Here is a 23,298-nt window from a genome sequence, read left to right as displayed (position 1 = left end):
TCATATCTACATCTTGGAGTACAGGGCCATAGTACGGGGTGGGGTACTGGGGTAGGGACTGTGTACAACCAATATTTTGTAAAATTATATTATATATTTTGAGGCCTGCTACAGGACTGGAGTAAGGAACCCCTTGTGACAACTCTTAAGCCCTGTGCAAACTATGCCAGCACCAGCCAACATTGCTGGCGAATTCTTGCTCCACTGACCACGAGATAAAGGGGATGTCAGAAGTCCATTTCTTATTTTGACATTTTCTTTGCCCCAGTTTGCACCGGGCTTTATTGAAAGCTCTTATACAATATTCTTTGTCTCGTAATCTCACCTGTCGTAAATCTTAGCAATGCGGGTCTCCCCTCTGCCTTTTCTTAGACTTATTCTTGTTGTGGATGCATGTGCTAGAATATGTCCCCCAATTGGTTTCTTGGGGTCAGCCTGAAAACTGTACAAGCAGGGATACTGGGTGGTAAAGAAGGAGTTCAAAGTTTGAGAGTTATTATGTCATGACATTTCAATTATTTTTTTCGTTGGACTCACATTAGCTTTGTAGAATGAACCCCAAATCAGGGAGCAAAAACTGTTATTTTTTACAGAACTAGAAGAAATATTTTTAAATCATAGACAATATTTTATTCAAATCAACAAAAGGGCTGTTGTATAAGCACTTGAGGTTGTTTTATGACCACTTAAGCGCAGACACACATCCTGGGTAGCTTTATGTCTTCTTTTGTTCTAAACTTTGAAAATCATGTTTTTTATTACCTCATTGTCGCTGTAGAAGAGCACATCAGCATGAAGGGGGAAAGAGGGAAAATGTCAAACAGAAACATAATCACAGAATGATACAAAATCAATCATAAGGTTTAAAATTTTACATACCACCAGGATCTGCCGTCATCTGTAAAGGAAAAGGGCAAATAGTGTTGTGAGAATGAAATTTTGGTGAAAAACGGCTACAAAGGAGACTACCCCCCTTTGTCACATACCTGGTTTGTGATGAAAACTGCAACATTAAATGGCTACAAAGGAGACTACCCCCCTTTGTCACATACCTGGTTTGTGATGAAAACTGCAACATTAAATTCTATAATAAAGACAAGAATATCTTTTAAGCTCAAGGACATTACCAGGATTTTCCAAATGCATGCTTCAATTTCCCAGCGTCTGAATAATGTGTAATGATCATCATTATCCACAATACTTTGTTTCAGCAAATTCAGGCATGCATTGCCGTACTAGCGCAAAACGTCTACGCCCTCAAAGTCGGAGTATAATATGTTTTTCATTTGATATGGTATAACGAGATAAACTACAGAGTAGAATAACTAAGTGGTCTGCATAAGAGTGTAGGAATCAGAGGAATAAATCAACGCCAGGATAAGATGTTTTACGCATCTGAAAACAGACAGTGTACCGTTTGAATAGCCTAAAAGCTGCATTGAAAAAATGCTGCAATACCACGAAATAATTCCGCAATACCGTCGGATGTTGGCACTATTTGCAGGCGGCTTCCAACTTTATGCAAGCACCGAATTATACCTTATAGATTTATATATCACATGCTACTAAACAGTTACGATGTATTATTCTATTCTAGACAGGCGTCCTCCCGTCCCTCCACTTTTTAACGTATTTTCGCGTTGAAGCTTATCTACTGACCTTCAGACAGCTTCTGCAACCTAGAGAGCATCTGAGCCAGTTTTTGTTGTCTGTCTGCCAGCTCACCACGCCCTGTGAAGTCCACTCGGAACAATGCCATCACTGAGTCTACGATCTATGTCGGAATAGGGGTTACACCAATCAATAATTAGTGGTGCCGTATCATTACATACTAAAAGAATAGTTGTGGTTCTTACTAATAGTTTGAATACGCCAGGTTCTTCATGAAACTTGGCTGCAACGCTGTCGAGTAGTTCGTATTGGTGCTCACCTGAGAGGCAGTACAGTATATGCATTATGCTTCTGTCAATTCTCGATATTACGGACACCCTTATTACTATAGATTTGTGTCCCAAATGCAAGGCTTTTTTTTTTAAAAGAAAGTTGAAAATGACCAGTAACAATCGCCAAATACATCATTTTCTGTGGTGCTTTCACTGTAATGTATTATTACGGGAGCAACTCTAGGCTAGACCACTTGAAACCTTAAATAAAGTTATGTTATCTAATGATAGAATGAATTTTGTTCCCTCAAGCTTTCCTAATATGTGTGATCCAAATATTTTAAAAACTTCCTCACTTGTGTAGGCTCGACAGTAGAGCACATTGTCCAGCATTGCGTTTTGATCCAAGTTAAAGCGATCTGCGATTTCTCGTAGCCGGTCAGGGCGGCTTGATTACTGTCAAGGTGTCATTTTGAACCATTCCCACTTGGTAACCCCATTTCCCTTAAGGGACTCCCCCTAAAGAGTGACATATACTCTTCGAGAAAGCAAATTTTACCCCTAAGGGATAGCAGAATGGATGTGGTCAAAATGAATTTTAAGCTCAAAATGGACAAAAAAGGCGAAGTCACAGAAATTTCGACCATAAACATACACTTTCTTTCGGTTTCTAGACTTAGTTGACAAGGTCTTCTATATAAGCATCAAACAGACGTTGTAAAGGATACAAGGTATTCTGTTAGGAAAATTAATAAAATCCACAGTTTATAACATTGTTCCCAAAATAGGTATGAAATGATATTGACATTACCTCAGTGTCGATGAAGATTACCTTGCCGCCAGAATAACCATTAACACCTGGAAGCTGCGCAGTGACTATTAAAGGAAGACATTTACTCAACATGCAGCAACATAACAGTCTAGCTCTGCCACAAGTCCAATACTCGTAAGCATGGTCTCAACACGCAGCAACATAACACTCTAGCTCTGCCACATGTCCAATACTCGTAAGCATGGTCTCAACACGCAGCAAGATAACACTCTAGCTCTGCCACATGTCCAATACTCGTAAGCATGGTCTCAACACGCAGCAAGATAACACTCTAGCTCTGCCACAAGTCCAATACTTGTAAGCATGGTCTCAACATACAGCAAGATAACACTCTAGCTCTGCCACAAGTCCAATACTCGTAAGCATGGTCTCTACATACAGCAACATAACACTCTAGCTCTGCCACAAGTCCAATACTCGTAAGCATGGTCTCAACACGCAGCAACATAACAGTCTAGCTCTGCCACAAGTCCAATACTCGTAAGCATGGTCTCAACACGCAGCAACATAACACTCTAGCTCTGCCACAAGTCCAATACTCGTAAGCATGGTCTCAACACGCAGCAAGATAACACTCTAGCTCTGCCACAAGTCCAATACTCGTAAGCATGGTCTCAACACGCAGCAACATAAACAGTCTAGCTCTGCCACATGTCCAATACTCATAAGCATGGTCTCTACATACAGCAACATAACACTCTAGCTCTGCCACAAGTCCAATACTCGTAAGCATGGTCTCAACACGCAGCAACATAACACTCTAGCTCTGCCACAAGTCCAATACTCGTAAGCATGGTCTCAACACGCAGCAAGATAACACTCTAGCTCTGCCACAAGTCCAATACTCGTAAGCATGGTCTCAACATACAGCAACATATTACTCTAGCTCTGCCACAAGTCCAATACTCGAAAGCATGGTCTCAACACGCAGCAACATAACACTCTAGCTCTGCCACAAGTCCAATACTCGTAAGCATGGTCTCAACACGCAGCAACATAACACTCTAGCTCTGCCACAAGTCCAATACTCGTAAGCATGGTCTCAACACGCAGCAACATAACAGTCTAGCTCTGCCACATGTCCAATACTCATAAGCATGGTCTCTACATACAGCAACATAACACTCTAGCTCTGCCACAAGTCCAATACTCGTAAGCATGGTCTCAACACGCAGCAAGATAACACTCTAGCTCTGCCACAAGTCCAATACTCGTAAGCATGGTCTCAACACGCAGCAAGATAACACTCTAGCTCTGCCACAAGTCCAATACTCGTAAGCATGGTCTCAACATACAGCAACATATTACTCTAGCTCTGCCACAAGTCCAATACTCGAAAGCATGGTCTCAACATGCAGCAAGATAACACTCTAGCTCTGCCACAAGTCCAATACTCGTAAGCATAGTCTCAACACGAAGCAACATAACACTCTAGCTCTGCCACAAGTCCAATACTCGTAAGCTTGGTCTCAACACGCAGCAAGATAACACTCTAGCTCTGCCACAAGTCCAATACTCGTAAGCATGGTCTCAACACGCAGCAACATAACACTCTAGCTCTGCCACAAGTCCAATACTCGTAAGCATGGTCTCAACACGCAGCAAGATAACACTCTAGCTCTGCCACAAGTCCAATACTCGTAAGCATGGTCTCAACATACAGCAAGATAACACTCTAGCTCTGCCACAAGTCTAATACTCGTAAGCATGGTCTCTACATACAGCAACATAACACTCTAGCTCTGCCACAAGTCCAATACTCGTAAGCATGGTCTCAACACGCAGCAACATAACAGTCTAGCTCTGCCACAAGTCCAATACTCGTAAGCATGGTCTCAACACGCAGCAACATAACACTCTAGCTCTGCCACAAGTCCAATACTCGTAAGCATGGTCTCAACACGCAGCAAGATAACACTCTAGCTCTGCCACAAGTCCAATACTCGTAAGCATGGTCTCAACACGCAGCAACATAACAGTCTAGCTCTGCCACATGTCCAATACTCATAAGCATGGTCTCTACATACAGCAACATAACACTCTAGCTCTGCCACAAGTCCAATACTCGTAAGCATGGTCTCAACACGCAGCAACATAACACTCTAGCTCTGCCACAAGTCCAATACTCGTAAGCATGGTCTCAACACGCAGCAAGATAACACTCTAGCTCTGCCACAAGTCCAATACTCGTAAGCATGGTCTCAACATACAGCAACATATTACTCTAGCTCTGCCACAAGTCCAATACTCGAAAGCATGGTCTCAACACGCAGCAACATAACACTCTAGCTCTGCCACAAGTCCAATACTCGTAAGCATGGTCTCAACACGCAGCAACATAACACTCTAGCTCTGCCACAAGTCCAATACTCGTAAGCATGGTCTCAACACGCAGCAACATAACAGTCTAGCTCTGCCACATGTCCAATACTCATAAGCATGGTCTCTACATACAGCAACATAACACTCTAGCTCTGCCACAAGTCCAATACTCGTAAGCATGGTCTCAACACGCAGCAACATAACACTCTAGCTCTGCCACAAGTCCAATACTCGTAAGCATGGTCTCAACACGCAGCAACATAACACTCTAGCTCTGCCACATGTCCAATACTCGTAAGCATGGTCTCAACACGCAGCAAGATAACACTCTAGCTCTGCCACATGTCCAATACTCGTAAGCATGGTCTCAACACGCAGCAAGATAACACTCTAGCTCTGCCACAAGTCCAATACTTGTAAGCATGGTCTCAACATACAGCAAGATAACACTCTAGCTCTGCCACAAGTCCAATACTCGTAAGCATGGTCTCTACATACAGCAACATAACACTCTAGCTCTGCCACAAGTCCAATACTCGTAAGCATGGTCTCAACACGCAGCAACATAACAGTCTAGCTCTGCCACAAGTCCAATACTCGTAAGCATGGTCTCAACACGCAGCAACATAACACTCTAGCTCTGCCACAAGTCCAATACTCGTAAGCATGGTCTCAACACGCAGCAAGATAACACTCTAGCTCTGCCACAAGTCCAATACTCGTAAGCATGGTCTCAACACGCAGCAACATAACAGTCTAGCTCTGCCACATGTCCAATACTCATAAGCATGGTCTCTACATACAGCAACATAACACTCTAGCTCTGCCACAAGTCCAATACTCGTAAGCATGGTCTCAACACGCAGCAACATAACACTCTAGCTCTGCCACAAGTCCAATACTCGTAAGCATGGTCTCAACACGCAGCAAGATAACACTCTAGCTCTGCCACAAGTCCAATACTCGTAAGCATGGTCTCAACATACAGCAACATATTACTCTAGCTCTGCCACAAGTCCAATACTCGAAAGCATGGTCTCAACACGCAGCAACATAACACTCTAGCTCTGCCACAAGTCCAATACTCGTAAGCATGGTCTCAACACGCAGCAACATAACACTCTAGCTCTGCCACAAGTCCAATACTCGTAAGCTTGGTCTCAACATACAGCAAGATAACACTCTAGCTCTGCCACAAGTCCAATACTCGTAAGCATGGTCTCAACACGCAGCAAGATAAGACTCTAGCTCTGCCACAAGTCCAATACTCGTAAGCATGGTCTCAACATACAGCAACATATTACTCTAGCTCTGCCACAAGTCCAATACTCGAAAGCATGGTCTCAACATGCAGCAAGATAACACTCTAGCTCTGCCACAAGTCCAATACTCGTAAGCATAGTCTCAACACGAAGCAACATAACACTCTAGCTCTGCCACAAGTCCAATACTCGTAAGCTTGGTCTCAACACGCAGCAAGATAACACTCTAGCTCTGCCACAAGTCCAATACTCGTAAGCATGGTCTCAACACGCAGCAACATAACACTCTAGCTCTGCCACAAGTCCAATACTCGTAAGCATGGTCTCAACACGCAGCAAGATAACACTCTAGCTCTGCCACAAGTCCAATACTCGTAAGCATGGTCTCAACATACAGCAAGATAACACTCTAGCTCTGCCACAAGTCTAATACTCGTAAGCATGGTCTCTACATACAGCAACATAACACTCTAGCTCTGCCACAAGTCCAATACTCGTAAGCATGGTCTCAACACGCAGCAACATAACAGTCTAGCTCTGCCACAAGTCCAATACTCGTAAGCATGGTCTCAACACGCAGCAACATAACACTCTAGCTCTGCCACAAGTCCAATACTCGTAAGCATGGTCTCAACACGCAGCAAGATAACACTCTAGCTCTGCCACAAGTCCAATACTCGTAAGCATGGTCTCAACACGCAGCAACATAACAGTCTAGCTCTGCCACATGTCCAATACTCATAAGCATGGTCTCTACATACAGCAACATAACACTCTAGCTCTGCCACAAGTCCAATACTCGTAAGCATGGTCTCAACACGCAGCAACATAACACTCTAGCTCTGCCACAAGTCCAATACTCGTAAGCATGGTCTCAACACGCAGCAAGATAACACTCTAGCTCTGCCACAAGTCCAATACTCGTAAGCATGGTCTCAACATACAGCAACATATTACTCTAGCTCTGCCACAAGTCCAATACTCGAAAGCATGGTCTCAACACGCAGCAACATAACACTCTAGCTCTGCCACAAGTCCAATACTCGTAAGCATGGTCTCAACACGCAGCAACATAACACTCTAGCTCTGCCACAAGTCCAATACTCGTAAGCATGGTCTCAACACGCAGCAACATAACAGTCTAGCTCTGCCACATGTCCAATACTCATAAGCATGGTCTCTACATACAGCAACATAACACTCTAGCTCTGCCACAAGTCCAATACTCGTAAGCATGGTCTCAACACGCAGCAACATAACACTCTAGCTCTGCCACAAGTCCAATACTCGTAAGCATGGTCTCAACACGCAGCAACATAACACTCTAGCTCTGCCACATGTCCAATACTCGTAAGCATGGTCTCAACACGCAGCAAGATAACACTCTAGCTCTGCCACATGTCCAATACTCGTAAGCATGGTCTCAACACGCAGCAAGATAACACTCTAGCTCTGCCACAAGTCCAATACTTGTAAGCATGGTCTCAACATACAGCAAGATAACACTCTAGCTCTGCCACAAGTCCAATACTCGTAAGCATGGTCTCTACATACAGCAACATAACACTCTAGCTCTGCCACAAGTCCAATACTCGTAAGCATGGTCTCAACACGCAGCAACATAACAGTCTAGCTCTGCCACAAGTCCAATACTCGTAAGCATGGTCTCAACACGCAGCAACATAACACTCTAGCTCTGCCACAAGTCCAATACTCGTAAGCATGGTCTCAACACGCAGCAAGATAACACTCTAGCTCTGCCACAAGTCCAATACTCGTAAGCATGGTCTCAACACGCAGCAACATAACAGTCTAGCTCTGCCACATGTCCAATACTCATAAGCATGGTCTCTACATACAGCAACATAACACTCTAGCTCTGCCACAAGTCCAATACTCGTAAGCATGGTCTCAACACGCAGCAACATAACACTCTAGCTCTGCCACAAGTCCAATACTCGTAAGCATGGTCTCAACACGCAGCAAGATAACACTCTAGCTCTGCCACAAGTCCAATACTCGTAAGCATGGTCTCAACATACAGCAACATATTACTCTAGCTCTGCCACAAGTCCAATACTCGAAAGCATGGTCTCAACACGCAGCAACATAACACTCTAGCTCTGCCACAAGTCCAATACTCGTAAGCATGGTCTCAACACGCAGCAACATAACACTCTAGCTCTGCCACAAGTCCAATACTCGTAAGCATGGTCTCAACACGCAGCAACATAACAGTCTAGCTCTGCCACATGTCCAATACTCATAAGCATGGTCTCTACATACAGCAACATAACACTCTAGCTCTGCCACAAGTCCAATACTCGTAAGCATGGTCTCAACACGCAGCAAGATAACACTCTAGCTCTGCCACAAGTCCAATACTCGTAAGCATGGTCTCAACACGCAGCAAGATAACACTCTAGCTCTGCCACAAGTCCAATACTCGTAAGCATGGTCTCAACATACAGCAACATATTACTCTAGCTCTGCCACAAGTCCAATACTCGAAAGCATGGTCTCAACATGCAGCAAGATAACACTCTAGCTCTGCCACAAGTCCAATACTCGTAAGCATAGTCTCAACACGAAGCAACATAACACTCTAGCTCTGCCACAAGTCCAATACTCGTAAGCTTGGTCTCAACACGCAGCAAGATAACACTCTAGCTCTGCCACAAGTCCAATACTCGTAAGCATGGTCTCAACACGCAGCAACATAACACTCTAGCTCTGCCACAAGTCCAATACTCGTAAGCATGGTCTCAACATGCAGCAAGATAACACTCTAGCTCTGCCACAAGTCCAATACTCGTAAGCATGGTCTCAACATACAGCAAGATAACACTCTAGCTCTGCCACAAGTCTAATACTCGTAAGCATGGTCTCTACATACAGCAACATAACACTCTAGCTCTGCCACAAGTCCAATACTCGTAAGCATGGTCTCAACACGCAGCAACATAACAGTCTAGCTCTGCCACAAGTCCAATACTCGTAAGCATGGTCTCAACACGCAGCAACATAACACTCTAGCTCTGCCACAAGTCCAATACTCGTAAGCATGGTCTCAACACGCAGCAAGATAACACTCTAGCTCTGCCACAAGTCCAATACTCGAAAGCATGGTCTCAACATGCAGCAAGATAACACTCTAGCTCTGCCACAAGTCCAATACTCGTAAGCATAGTCTCAACACGAAGCAACATAACACTCTAGCTCTGCCACAAGTCCAATACTCGTAAGCTTGGTCTCAACACGCAGCAAGATAACACTCTAGCTCTGCCACAAGTCCAATACTCGTAAGCATGGTCTCAACACGCAGCAACATAACACTCTAGCTCTGCCACAAGTCCAATACTCGTAAGCATGGTCTCAACACGCAGCAAGATAACACTCTAGCTCTGCCACAAGTCCAATACTCGTAAGCATGGTCTCAACATACAGCAAGATAACACTCTAGCTCTGCCACAAGTCTAATACTCGTAAGCATGGCCTCAACACGCAGCAAGATAACACTCTAGCTCTGCCACAAGTCCAATACTCGTAAGCATGGTGTCAACACGCAGCAACATAACACTCTAGCTCTGCCACAAGTCCAATACTCATAAGCATGGTCTCAACACGCAGCAACATAACACTCTAGCTCTGCCACATGTCCAATACTCGTAAGCATGGTCTCAACATACAGCAACATAACACTCTAGCTCTGCCACAAGTCCAATACTCGTAAGCTTGGTCTCAACACGCAGCAAGATAACACTCTAGCTCTGCCACAAGTCCAATACTCGTAAGCATGGTCTCAACACGCAGCAACATAACACTCTAGCTCTGCCACAAGTCCAATACTCGTAAGCATGGTCTCAACACGCAGCAAGATAACACTCTAGCTCTGCCACAAGTCCAATACTCGTAAGCATGGTCTCAACATACAGCAAGATAACACTCTAGCTCTGCCACAAGTCTAATACTCGTAAGCATGGCCTCAACACGCAGCAAGATAACACTCTAGCTCTGCCACAAGTCCAATACTCGTAAGCATGGTGTCAACACGCAGCAACATAACACTCTAGCTCTGCCACAAGTCCAATACTCGTAAGCATGGTCTCAACACGCAGCAACATAACACTCTAGCTCTGCCACAAGTCCAATACTCGTAAGCATGGTCTCAACATGCAGCAAGATAACACTCTAGCTCTGCCACAAGTCCAATACTCGTAAGCATGGTCTCAACATACAGCAACATAACACTCTAGCTCTGCCACAAGTCCAATACTCGTAAGAATGGTCTCAACATGCAGCAACATAACACTCTAGCTCTGCCACAAGTCCAATACTCGTAAGCATGGTCTCAGCATACAGCAACATAACACTCTAGCTCTGCCACAAGTCCAATACTCGTATGCATGGTCTCAACACGCAGCAAGATAACACTCTAGCTCTGCCACAAGTCCAATACTCGTAAGCATGGTCTCAACACGCAGCAAGATAACACTCTAGCTCTGCCACATGTCCAATACTCATAAGCATGGTCTCAACACGCAGCAAGATAACACTCTAGCTCTTCCACAAGTCCAATACTCGTAAGCATGGTCTCAACACGCAGCAAGATAACACTCTAGCTCTTCCACAAGTCCAATACTCGTAAGCATGGTCTCAACATGCAGCAACATAACACTCTAGCTCTGCCACTAGTCCAATACTCGTAAGCATGGTCTCAACATGCAGCAAGATAACACTCTAGCTCTGCCACAAGTCCAATACTCGTAAGCATGGTCTCAACATACTCTTCCACAAGTCCAATACTCGTAAGCATGGTCTCAACACGCAGCAACATAACACTCCAGCTCTGCCACAAGTCCAATACTCGTAAGCATGGTCTCAACACGCAGCAACATAACACTCCAGCTCTGCCACAAGTCCAATACTCGTAAGCATGGTCTCAACATGCAGCAACATAACACTCTAGCTCTGCCACAAGTCCAATACTCGTAAGCATGGTCTCAACATACAGCAACATAACACTCTAGCTCTGCCACAAGTCCAATACTCGTAAGCATGGTCTCAACACGCAGCAACATAACACTCTAGCTCTGCCACAAGTCCAATACTCGTAAGCATGGTCTCAACACGCAGCAACATAACACTCTAGCTCTGCCACAAGTCCAATACTCGTAAGCATGGTCTCAACATACAGCAAGATAACACTCTAGCTCTGCCACAAGTCCAATACTCAGAAGCATGGTCTCAACATACAGCAACATAACACTCTAGCTCTGCCACAAGTCCAATACTCGTAAGCATGGTCTCAACATACAGCAACATAACACTCTAGCTCTGCCACAAGTCCAATACTCGTAAGCATGGTCTCAACACGCAGCAACATAACACTTTAGCTCTGCCACATGTCCAATACTCATAAGCATGGTCTCAACATACAGCAACATAACACTCTAGCTCTGACACAAGTCCAATACTCGTAAGCATGGTGTCAACACGCAGCAACATAACACTTTAGCTCTGCCACAAGTCCAATACTCGTAAGCATGGTCTCAACACGCAGCAACATAACACTCTAGCTCTGCCACAAGTCCAATACTCGTAAGCATGGTCTCAACACGCAGCAACATAACACTCTAGCTCTGCCACAAGTCCAATACTCGTAAGCATGGTCTCAACACGCAGCAACATAACATTCTAGCTCTGCCACAAGTCCAATACTCGTAAGCATGGTCTCAACACGCAGCAACATAACATTCTAGCTCTACCACAAGTCCAATACTCGTAAGCATGGTCTCAACACGCAGCAAGATAACACTCTAGCTCTGCCACAAGTCCAATACTCATAAGCATGGTCCCAACATACAGCAAGATAACATTCTAGCTCTGCCACAAGTCCAATACTCATAAGCATGGTCTCATACAGCAAGATAACACTCTAGCTCTGCCACAAGTCCAATACTCGTAAGCATGGTCTCAACCTACAGCAAGATAACACTCTAGCTCTGCCACAAGTCCAATACTCGTAAGCATGGTCTCAACATACAGCAAGATAACACTCTAGCTCTGCCACAAGTCCAATACTCGTAAGCATGGTCTCAACATACAGCAAGATAACACTCTAGCTCTGCCACAAGTCCAATACTCGTAAGCTTGGTCTCAACATACAGCAAGATAACACTCTAGCTCTGCCACAAGTCCAATACTCGTAAGCATGGTCTCAACACGCAGCAACATAACACTCTAGCTCTGCCACATGTCCAATACTCATAAGCATGGTCTCTACATACAGCAACATAACACTCTAGCTCTGCCACATGTCCAATACTCATAAGCATGGTCTCTACATACAGCAACATAACACTCTAGCTCTGCCACAAGTCCAATACTCGTAAGCATGGTCTCAACACGCAGCAACATAACACTCTAGCTCTGCCACAAGTCCAATACTCGTAAGCATGGTCTCAACACGCAGCAACATAACACTCTAGCTCTGCCACATATCCAATACTCGTAAGCATGGTCTCAACACGCAGCAACATAACATTCTAGCTCTGCCACAAGTCCAATACTCGTAAGCATGGTCTCAACACGCAGCAACATAACATTCTAGCTCTACCACAAGTCCAATACTCGTAAGCATGGTCTCAACACGCAGCAAGATAACACTCTAGCTCTGCCACAAGTCCAATACTCATAAGCATGGTCCCAACATACAGCAAGATAACATTCTAGCTCTGCCACAAGTCCAATACTCATAAGCATGGTCTCAACATACAGCAAGATAACACTCTAGCTCTGCCACAAGTCCAATACTCGTAAGCATGGTCTCAACATACAGCAAGATAACACTCTAGCTCTGCCACAAGTCCAATACTCGTAAGCATGGTCTCAACATACAGCAAGATAACACTCTAGCTCTGCCACAAGTCCAATACTCGTAAGCATGGTCTCAACATACAGCAAGATAACACTCTAGCTCTGCCACAAGTCCAATTCTCGTAAGCTTGGTCTCAACATACAGCAAGATAACACTCTAGCTCTGCCACAAGTCCAATACTCGTAAGCATGGTCTCAACACGCAGCAAGATAAGACTCTAGCTCTGCCACAAGTCCAATACTCGTAAGCATGGTCTCAACATACAGCAAGATAACACTCTAGCTCTGCCACAAGTCCAATACTCGTAAGCATGGTCTCAACATACAACAACATAACACTCTAGCTCTGCCACAAGTCCAATACTCATAAGCATGGTCTCAACATACAGCAAGATAACACTCTAGCTCTGCCACAAGTCCAATACTCATAAGCATGGTCTCAACACGCAGCAACATAACACTCTAGCTCTGCCACAAGTCCAATACTCGTAAGCATGGTCTCAACATACAGCAACATAACACTCTAGCTCTGCCACAAGTCCAATACTCGTAAGCATGGTCTCAACACGCAGAAACATAACACTCTAGCTCTGCCACAAGTCCAATACTCGTAAGCATGGTCTCAACACGCAGCAACATAACACTCTAGCTCTGCCACAGGTCCACCCATGCAGAAATTTGAGTATGTAAAGGGGATGTAAAAGGTATGTTGTTTGATACCATTTACCTACCATATACTTCCTAAAAACATACCCTCTACATACCAACTTGGAAGGCATGTAATGGGTATGTAATACATATGAAAATTGGACATAGTAAAATATACCTTTTACATAACCAAAAGCGACCTTGATATTGAAGACCTTGGAGTTATGTAAAAGGTAAGTGTTAGGTATGTAAATTGTGTGTAGACGGTATGTAATGAGATATCATTTACATACCAAATATTTGCTGAAAACATACCTGTTACATACCAATTTAGGTGGTATGTAATTGGCATGTAATACCTATCAAAATTGGACATTGTAAAATATACATTTTACATAACCAAAAGCGACCTTGATTTGAAGATTTATAGTTATGTAAATGGTAAGTATTAGGTATGTAGATGGCAAGTAAAATATATATAGTGGGAACCATTTACATATCAAAAACTTGCTAAAAACATACCGATTACATACCAAAATGCTACTGTTAAATGGAAATTTACATACCCATTACATACCTAAAATGTACCTTATGGGTACATAGCTCAAGGCTACCTTAAAAGGGCATGGTATAGAATTTACATAGCCATTACATACCCAAAATGTACCTTGAACATACCACAAATGCTACCGTTAAATGGAAATTATTATACCCATTACATACCTAAAATATACCTTGTACATGCCACAAACATAGCTCAAGGCTACCTGAAGAAGGCATGGTATAGAATTTACATAGCCATTACATACCCAAAATGTACCTTCACAAATAATACCGTTAAATGGAAATTTACATACCCATTACATACCTAAAATGTACCTTGGACATGCCACAAACATAGCTCAAGGCTACCTTAAAATGGCATCGTGCCAATTTTACGTACAATACATTATCTAAATGTGTCCCATAGCTAAAGGGATAACTTGATATAAGCGACTGAGCCAAGCAGCTAGTCTTTCCTTGTTTGTAAGCATATCAATAAAACGCCCCTGCAACATGGTATCTATGCCTCTACATGTCACACGCAAAATTTAAACCCAAAGAACGTTGTATAACACACTTTATGCGCAAAGTAAAACTAAATTGTTGCTTAAAGATCAATAAGATTACCTGGAACTGCTAAGCTGCAAAGGTAAAGTTACTAACCTGGAAATCACTGGAAATGTTTAATTGATTCCTAGATCGGCACATAATCTCGATTCACAAAAAATGACTTTTTTGATTACTAGTTCGAATTGTTTATTATCAAATATAAATTTAAAAAAATGGTAAAAACTATGCCAAAGTTTTCAATCAAGCAAAGACTCATCTGCATCGTAGTCATCATCATCATCATCAGGAAGACTAGGCAGACTTGGCAGATCATCTTCACAAGCTGACTTCCGTGCTGCTCTCCTCAAGTTTTTTATACTTAGGTTCATGGCACTTGTGATGCCTTTTTTACACCCGTCTGGGAGGTTCTGCCTCGACGCATATGCTATTAATGTAACAAAAAATCACTTCGCATTACGTTTGTTATTATCGTCATTAATTGAGTTATTCAATATACCAAATATTCGCGGTACCATAACTTCACCTGATGCGAAAACAATTTAATGTGGGAAAATCAAAACTTAGCTTTTCTCACCTTTAATAGTGGTTATAATTTGCTGGTTAAGCAAATTTCCCACCTCCCCCTGCTCAGAGATTTTTCCCTCGCGCCTTTCTTCTTCTGAAAAAAACGCCTTTAAAAGGCGTGTAGCCAGCGAGGACTTGGTGTGTGCGGTTTTGCACAATGCAAGTGCTGTCCTCGAAAGGAAGACACCACTGCCCGCAACTAATTCAACTAACTGCAAATAATGAAAGAAAAAAAAAACGTTCAGTACCCAAAATAACATATAGTTCATAAAACGACGTCAATAATACTTGAGTTATTTTTTTAAATATCGTATCAAGTACTCGCGATAGGACAAGCTCTTGCTTTCACGGGCAATTGGAAATAGTTAGTTGTCATTTGAACAAAGTCGGCGGCTACTGAGTGATCTGATTAGTAAATTATCATTGTCAAGCGCTGGAAAGTCCCGGCTGTTGCGAATCGGGACTTCCCGAATTAACAAGCGAGGACCACTCATAGCCACTGACTTCGTTTGAATGGCAGCTAAGTATTTCAAGTCGCCCAAGAAAATCTATCTGTGACCTGATGCCCGTAAGGTTGGATTACACCTCACACTCATTTTTATTTAAACTTTTTTAAACTAAAGACTTATGTTCAAGGCTGACTAATAAACCCTGCACTGTTCTCAAATTCCTGTATCCATCCTTATTATTACCTTTCTCGTTGCCGCTTCTGCCTCACTCATCACGCCTACCCGCCCATCATTTACTTGTACATTTGGTACTCGAAGCTCATTTCCTAAAATCAATGACAATTATAAAATGATCTCTATATCATCAGAAAACAAACTAGAAGAGGATGGCGTAAACGTGGAAAATGATCTCTATATCATCAGAAAACAATCTAGAAGAGGATGACGTAAACGTAAAAAATAATTTTTCAACTAAAAGGACAGAGAGGAAAGATGCAAGATAACTATTTTTTAGCTCAATATTTTGCATATAAGCTCCCTTTTTGTCGGAGAACAAAATATCAAAATTAAAAATATAACTTACGCTATGTCTTGAAAGATATTTCAAAGGCTATCTGTGAAATAGCCCAACAAAATACGAAATGGCGCCCGTTTTGACCCATTAAATTGAAAATATTTACCTTGGATACCATCTGATCTGCTCAGTCTCCTGAATCGCGCTTCCAAAGCCCCATATTTTTCCTTCAGCTCACTAAGCTCATCTCTCGTGGAAACACACATAGGATTTGGGCAAAGTGGCCTTTTTTTTGGTTCTTTCTGCGCATCTGAAATAGAAAAAAAAAATTAATAGAGCGGAAACCCTCAAGTAGAACCTGAATAAAAGACATCTGATTTTGGAGTCTATACTGAACTGTTCTTTTTACAGCAATTCTACCCTGAAAATGGGGATAATAATTTTTGATATAAATATGAAATAGAAAAGTGAAATAATGACAAAAATACTTACGCTGCGTATGTGCTGGCTTGTCTCTTGTGACTCCCTGTTGGTTAATTAAAGAGAGACTTCAAACTTGGGGATCTATACTAGTGTATTTTTATGCGTTTCAGAACCGTTTAATTGAAATTGACAAACCTTGAGTGACGATGTTGATAAATCGCGGGAGGCCGACTTCTTTGAAAATAGAAATGCGGTTGAAAAAATTTTATAGAGGTATAGAATTAAGATCCTGAACTTCTCATTCAAATTGCGTACCAACCTGGACTATTTGTTCTGACTGATTCAGCTCGCACCCTGTGATAAACGGATGAAACGTAAATAGCTAATCATCATGAATGATCATAGACTTGAGAATACAAATTGGAGTATTCCTTACCCGCTCTTTGTGTTGATCTCTCGTTGATAGCAACAATCGAGATGTCCTATATGTACATAAACAAACATTGTCTATTATGATTTTCTATGATTTCATAAATTTGAGGATATCTCGATTCTCAGTGCTGAGAATTCTTGCTCGCAAAGTTCAGTGTACTTTCTCGCAATTCTTTACTGGTCGTGCTCGAGGAACGGGATCTGTACAGGACCTGAAATGATCCCAGGACCCGAAACGATCCCAGGACCCGAAATGATCCCCAAAAGTACCCCAACTGATCCTCGGACCCGAAACGATACCGAGGAGTCCCCGAAATCAACCCCAAGGAATTACGGTAATGGACAGAGGGAAAGCAGAAGAAATACTTGCAATTCTTGAATCATAATAAAGGGTTAACAGCGACTCGATTTCTAAACAACGTGACTTAAAAATATTAAATTCCAACACAATACTTCTATTTATTACATTGCCCGGCGTTAAACCCATAAACAGAGTCCAAAACAAATACACAACTTTAAATTGCTACTGAAAGGAATATAGCATAAACATAGCACAGCCTTGCTCAGATCAACCAAACTTTTGACCTTCCATCACACTCTTAACATTTTGCGGTTCCGACACATGACTCCGACACTATAAATCTCATTTCCGGTAAACATCACCCCTAAAAATTAATATTCATCTGACAACCAAACATGTATTTCACCACGAAATCCTTGTTCTTACGAGCGAATATTTACCGACACATTTTAGGCAGCCGGTTTGGCAGAGAAGATGGAATGACAAAAGTACACTGAGTAATACACTCGAACAACCCTTCTACTACCGATGCAAAATATTAAGAGGATGTGAAAGCAATATTATGTGAGTTTTGAATTTCCTCATGTAGTCGTGCGTACACCCCGGCATGATCTCATGATATGATAGGTCTTTCATTCACCGAAAACAAACATGTCAAAAAATAACTTTAAAACATTTCGCTTCCTATGTAAAGCAGCATGTCCCATCTGTTAAGACTTTCTTTTATGGCTTGTTATGTAAAAATGATTTATCCACGCCGGGCTCCTCAAATTACTATCACAGGAATTGTTAGTTGACCCCAATTTCTGACTCAACCACTGTATTTCCCCCGCAGTCGTATATAAAAATCTTAATACTATAGTTTTAGTTAATGTAAATTTCCTTTTAATAACACAAACAAAGCTAAATGTTTCATATGTTTTTAAAACTGAAAGCCAATCCTTACACATTCCTTTAGTTGTCCATTACTGTAATTCCTTGGGGTTCATTTCGGGGACTCTTGGGGATTGTTTCGGGTCCCGGGATCAGTTGGGGTACTTTTGGGGATCGTTTCGGGTCCTGGGATCGTTTCGGGTCCTGGGATCGTTTCGGGTCCTGGGATCATTTCGGGTCCTGTACAGATCCTCTCGAGCATGACAGTTCTTTCGATTGACCTGTTTTTCTTGGGTGTTTGAAGATAGTTATGAGGGAAGGAGGGGTGGTATAGAGTATATTTCTCACATTCACAAGCTCCATTTCTTTGAAAATGTTTGAAAATCTAACCTCAAGTGTCTCAGCAATTTGGTCGCAACTTTCCACAGTTCCGGTCACAGTTGTCGCAGGGGGGGTGTTTTTTGATGATTTTTTTGATGACTTTTTCTTCTTAACTGGAGCATTACTATCTGTTGAGGATTTATTGTTATTATGAATTTCACCAATCATGTACTTCAGTGGTTCTGCCGCTTAAATTTTCCCAAGTACTCTATTTTTTTACTATACTATTATTGTCATATTATGCAAGTAGTGACGTACCCGAAGAAGCTTTGTCACTGGTCCTTTTTTTAGTTTTTTTCTTCTCTTCCTCATTGACATTCTTGCCTATAACCATAAATTAAAATAAAGGTAATAAATAACACTTTATGACCCATTGTTTAAGGCCCGGAGGAAATTGTTTCATTTCAGTTGTTTTCATACTTTTCCCAAGAATATCCCGAAGTTCGCTCCGAACTAAACATTCATTGCGAAACTAGCTTTTTTTGTGTGTTTCGAATTGAGTTTGTGAACTTCATCGTGATTAAAGTTCGTAATTACCACATCTCATCGCTTTTTTTATTTCAAAAGGCTTAAAAGTATTCGGGTGGACATGATTCAAGCAAAAATCATCTAACTTGTGCTGGAAAATGCTCCCGCCGTGGTAGCCCCTTGGTCCCTGGCCTTGTGGTGCGGGGAAATCAGAGCCCCATCGACTTGACCCTTATACTGGGCCAGTGAATAGAGCGCGGGCAGCACGGACGTCATAATTCTTGTTTTATGGACGTTTTGACAAAAGAGAGACTGAGCAGTCAAATGATTCGGATTTTAGTCCCTCAGCTATAGATTCAAGATTAATAGATTAGAATTTTAAGTCATAAAGGTTATTTACGCCGCTTTTATAATGAGCCGATACTTTGCAAAATCTCGATAAACCAATATTATTCGGTCCATCTCTTGTCTGCTTGTCACCTAGACTATTATCAATCAAACCGCGAATGTAGAATAGCTTTTAATATATTTCACGGCAACAATTTGGAGCGGCTAAAGAGAGGCGTATGTAATTGGCCTCTGCAGACGGAACAAAATACAACGGAACTACTTTTTGATTCCTAATAACAGACCGATCAAAAAGAGAACCATATCCTTTTATTTGATATATGTTTGACATCCTAAAACGCTCTTTTAGATGATTCAACCTTGAAGGCATTTCCGGCATGTTTGTTCTTATCATGTTCTTATCATTGACAGTGCCGGAAACAGATTCTACCTGGGGAACTCCATGTTACGAAATGCAAACAGTACTTAATTACCTTTGATTAAAAGCATTATTCATAAAGTGCTTTTCATGACGGTAAATATAAAAGTCTCTCAGGACTACAAAAGACTACAAAAAAAAAAAAAAAAAACTCACGCAACATTAAAGCTTTTGTTTACCCACCTCCGGTTGTTGCCGTTTCTCGGGTTGTTGCCGTTTCTCGGGCCACATCTATTTCTGTGAAACCGATAAAATCACTGAAAATATTTATATTAAACGCCACGACTCATTACATAAACGCAAACATGAGTAAACAAAGATAAGTCAAATACCAATATCTTCAGCAACAAAATCGCCTCCCAAAGTTTTTGGTTTTGGGCGTCGCTTCCCACCATCTAAAGTCGCCTTCCGTTGTTCTTCAAACGGGTCTATGTACTCGTGCTTCCTTATACTATTCAAGAAAGCTTTACTATCTGTAAGTGCAAAAACAGCATTTAAAAAGGCTTTGTTATCTGAAAGTATAACAGCAATGTGTTCTTGTTTTTATTAACTTTTAACCAAGGAGTACAACTCATGCCAATCTAATCGTCTCAAGCAATAAAATACAGTATTTCATACAACTATATTATACTACTCGATTAAAATCAATCAAGGAGCGCCAAGTCTCGCCTCTGTCGCAACTGTGGAATTTAGTGATAACAGCTAAGCGCCACATGGTGATTTTTTTAGGTGATTCTGAAAATAATTATAAGGGGCAAACAAGCATAAAACCGAGGCCAATGTCTGTAAAATCCGAATTGTATGGTGGTTAACTCTTATATTCCAAATTCACACTCGGGTGATCAGCGCCGAGTTCTTCGGGCAGACCAGAATTTCAAGTTTAACTGTCATTTATCGCGTTCGTTGAGGGTTAGATATGTTCGATTGCAAATCATTAATACGTCCAGGCAATTTTAATGCAACATGTATAATGGGAAGTTATTATTAAGAGACTTACCATGAAGTTTTAAAACTTTGGCGCGGGCCATTTCTTGCTTGGGATCCCACACAGCATTGTAGGTTGAACCCTCGATTACTCCCTCCGGTATATCCTCGGTACATATATTTTTCGTATATATCACCTTCCAACACTCGGGCTCTGGATCGCCTATCCATTTAACCAATGCAAATGCTGGAAAACGAGATGCCATTTGTAGTTGAAAATGTCGGTCGGGTGATCGACTATTTAAAAGTTCGAGTAGGAAAAACGGATGCGACAAAGGCTAGTTATTAACCAGATCGTGCTCGAAATAGACGTGAACATCACAAAATAAAACAAAACTGACCAATCAGGTCGAAACTGCCAAGATTGATTGATACCGTAGGCCAGAGATAATGGCCTGAACAAACAACTGAAAACTAGACGGAATTACTTTCATGTTACAGGCAAAAACAACATGGATGGTCGAAAGAATCGAAAAAAGCAAGGACGGTACTGTCAGTATTATAACACAATTACTTCGCCATCCAAGATCCCCAGGACAACCCGAACAAGAAGCAAGTTTGCAGATTCTCATCCTAACGAAAATGATAACTTATTGGATTTAGAAACAGAAGATAAGATAGACGATACTCTCGCGGGAGCTTCTAGTTTAACGACGGAGGATATAATAGCCGAATACCCTGATGACGTCCTATCCGAAAGCGAAGATAATTTTGTAGCTGATTGTACTGCATGCGAGACCACTTGTAATTCCGACACTGTTCACACTAGCAGAAATTTTGAAAACCGAGCGGAGATATATGAATATTTGGATAACGAAGACTGGGAGAAACTTGCAGACGTCGTTTTTGACTCGGAAACTGAAATTAACAATGAACATGGAAGTAAAGACGAGAACGAAGAACAAGAAGACTTTATTGAGCTGGATGACTCTTCAATTGAAAGTGACGGGGCAGATTTAGACCTGATGACTGCACAAGAGCAGGATCCGCCAATTTATTCTGGTAGTTTGCTAACAGTGACCATGCATCTAGCAGCTATAATGACATTTGCGATGGCAGAGAGCCTTACTGCTTCCGCGATTTCCCATCTGTTAATACTTATCTCCCTTCATTGCCCGGTACCTAATAGATGCATGAAAACACTTCACACACTCTGGAATCACCTAGGCTCCATGAGTGCCCCCATAGAGTGGCACTATTTTTGTACAAGGTGCAATCGATACTTGGGAAAAACTAAGCCAATCGCAACGCAAAATTGCGTGCACTGCAAAAAGAGCTTCGCCCCTGGAAAAAGTAAGACATGGGATACGTTTATAGTATTTCCAATTATCACACAGCTGTCATGCATGCTTAAAGACAGTTCGTTTGTAGAAGCTCTTACGTCCTACCGATTCAACCACGAGGAAGACAAAAGAAGGCGGAACTGCCCAGAAAACATCGAGGATATAATTGACGGCGAAAATTATCAATTATTTTTTAAAGAACATGGTTTTTTGAGAAATCCAAACAATTTTGCTATTCAGCTAAACACGGACGGTGTGGCATTGTTTAAAAGCTCCAGCTATGCTATATGGCCGGTTTACATGGTTATATGTGATTTGCCTCCGCGTATGAGGTATTCAAGAAAGTATCGCCTTTTTGCAGGCCTTTGGTTCGGGAACACGAAACCTCTCTTTTCAGTTTTTCTGCATCCTTTTAAGGACATGTTTCAAACACTTTATAATGACGGATTTACCTTAAATCTAAATGGTTCTGATATAACTTGGCGAGCTATTGTAATAAGCACTACAATGGATGCTCCTGCAAAATGCCTCTTCATGTGTATGAAGCAATTTAATGGTGAATGTGGTTGCCCATATTGCAAGGCAAAAGGGCAAAACGTAAGGACAGAGAAAAAAGGCAACTGTCGCATTTTCCCTTACGTTAAAATGCCAGACCGGAAAAAATTATCTCCATTAAGAACACACAGCGAGTTTTTGAGAGATGCAAAGAGCGCTGCGCAGTCTCCGAGTAAAGCTACTACTGTAGATGGCGTGAAAGGTATAAGCATGGCATTTGGATTTCCAGGTTTTAATATTGTCAAAGGAATGGCAATTGATTATATGCACGCTGTTTTGTTAGGAGTAATGAAACAATTACTGTGCTACTGGTTCGACAAGAAACACAAGAAATGTTCTTGGTATTGTGGAAATAGCGTCAAAGCA

The 23,298-nt window shown here is 41.9% G+C and overlaps 2 protein-coding genes across 5 annotated transcripts in view; both read right to left on the bottom strand.

The window, feature by feature from the left end:
• The window catches only part of LOC116616594 (meiotic recombination protein DMC1/LIM15 homolog), a 36,779-nt gene that overhangs the window by 529 nt on the left and 12,952 nt on the right, over positions 1-23,298 (bottom strand). Inside the window, exons 10-18 of one of the 2 annotated variants that reach the window (XM_048719704.1) lie at positions 2,695-2,759; positions 2,612-2,619; positions 2,240-2,331; positions 1,857-1,930; positions 1,660-1,774; positions 1,053-1,084; positions 880-898; positions 763-772; positions 326-442 (exon numbers count right to left, since the gene is read on the bottom strand). In XM_048719704.1, coding sequence (XP_048575661.1) covers positions 326-442; positions 763-772; positions 880-898; positions 1,053-1,084; positions 1,660-1,774; positions 1,857-1,930; positions 2,240-2,331; positions 2,612-2,619; positions 2,695-2,759 — 532 coding nt within the window. Of the gene's footprint in view, positions 1-325; positions 443-762; positions 773-879; positions 899-986; positions 1,085-1,659; positions 1,775-1,856; positions 1,931-2,239; positions 2,332-2,611; positions 2,620-2,694; positions 2,760-23,298 lie in introns of those variants that run through there. The other variant, XR_007305201.1, reaches the window with a different exon arrangement.
• Positions 14,930-21,300, bottom strand: LOC116619886. Of its 3 annotated transcripts, none has more exons than XM_048719701.1 (13): positions 21,108-21,300; positions 20,443-20,583; positions 20,294-20,347; positions 19,135-19,200; positions 18,886-19,004; positions 17,326-17,371; positions 17,209-17,243; positions 17,085-17,123; positions 16,959-16,992; positions 16,633-16,776; positions 16,196-16,278; positions 15,514-15,715; positions 14,930-15,363 (listed from the first exon to the last, which is right to left on the bottom strand). In XM_048719701.1, exons 1-13 carry the CDS (start codon positions 21,298-21,300, stop codon positions 15,176-15,178), a joined length of 1,344 nt encoding a protein of 447 aa, XP_048575658.1. In that variant the 3' UTR covers positions 14,930-15,175. The 3 variants fall into 3 exon arrangements, with proteins under 3 accessions (XP_048575658.1, XP_048575659.1, XP_048575660.1); XM_048719702.1 differs by having other exon boundaries at positions 17,085-17,120; XM_048719703.1 differs by lacking the exons at positions 20,294-20,347; positions 20,443-20,583; positions 21,108-21,300 and adding an exon at positions 19,491-19,635.

Source organism: Nematostella vectensis, chromosome 12 (genome assembly GCF_932526225.1).
Source record: "Nematostella vectensis chromosome 12, jaNemVect1.1, whole genome shotgun sequence".
NCBI classification, from domain to species: Eukaryota; Metazoa; Cnidaria; class Anthozoa; order Actiniaria; family Edwardsiidae; genus Nematostella; species Nematostella vectensis.
This window is presented reverse-complemented; position numbering and strand designations above follow the sequence as displayed.

Bases quoted from the DNA above. Each gene is read 5' to 3' on its own strand.
- LOC116619886 (XM_048719701.1), bottom strand. From the start codon at position 21,300: ATGGCATCTCGTTTTCCAGCATTTGCATTGGTTAAATGGATAGGCGAT. The intron at 20,348-20,442 runs GTATTTGACTTA...TCGGTTTCACAG, and splicing joins TTTTGTTGCTGAAGATATTG to AAATAGATGTGGCCCGAGAA. The intron at 19,201-20,293 runs GTGGGTAAACAA...TTATGGTTATAG, and splicing joins AGAAACGGCAACAACCGGAG to GCAAGAATGTCAATGAGGAA.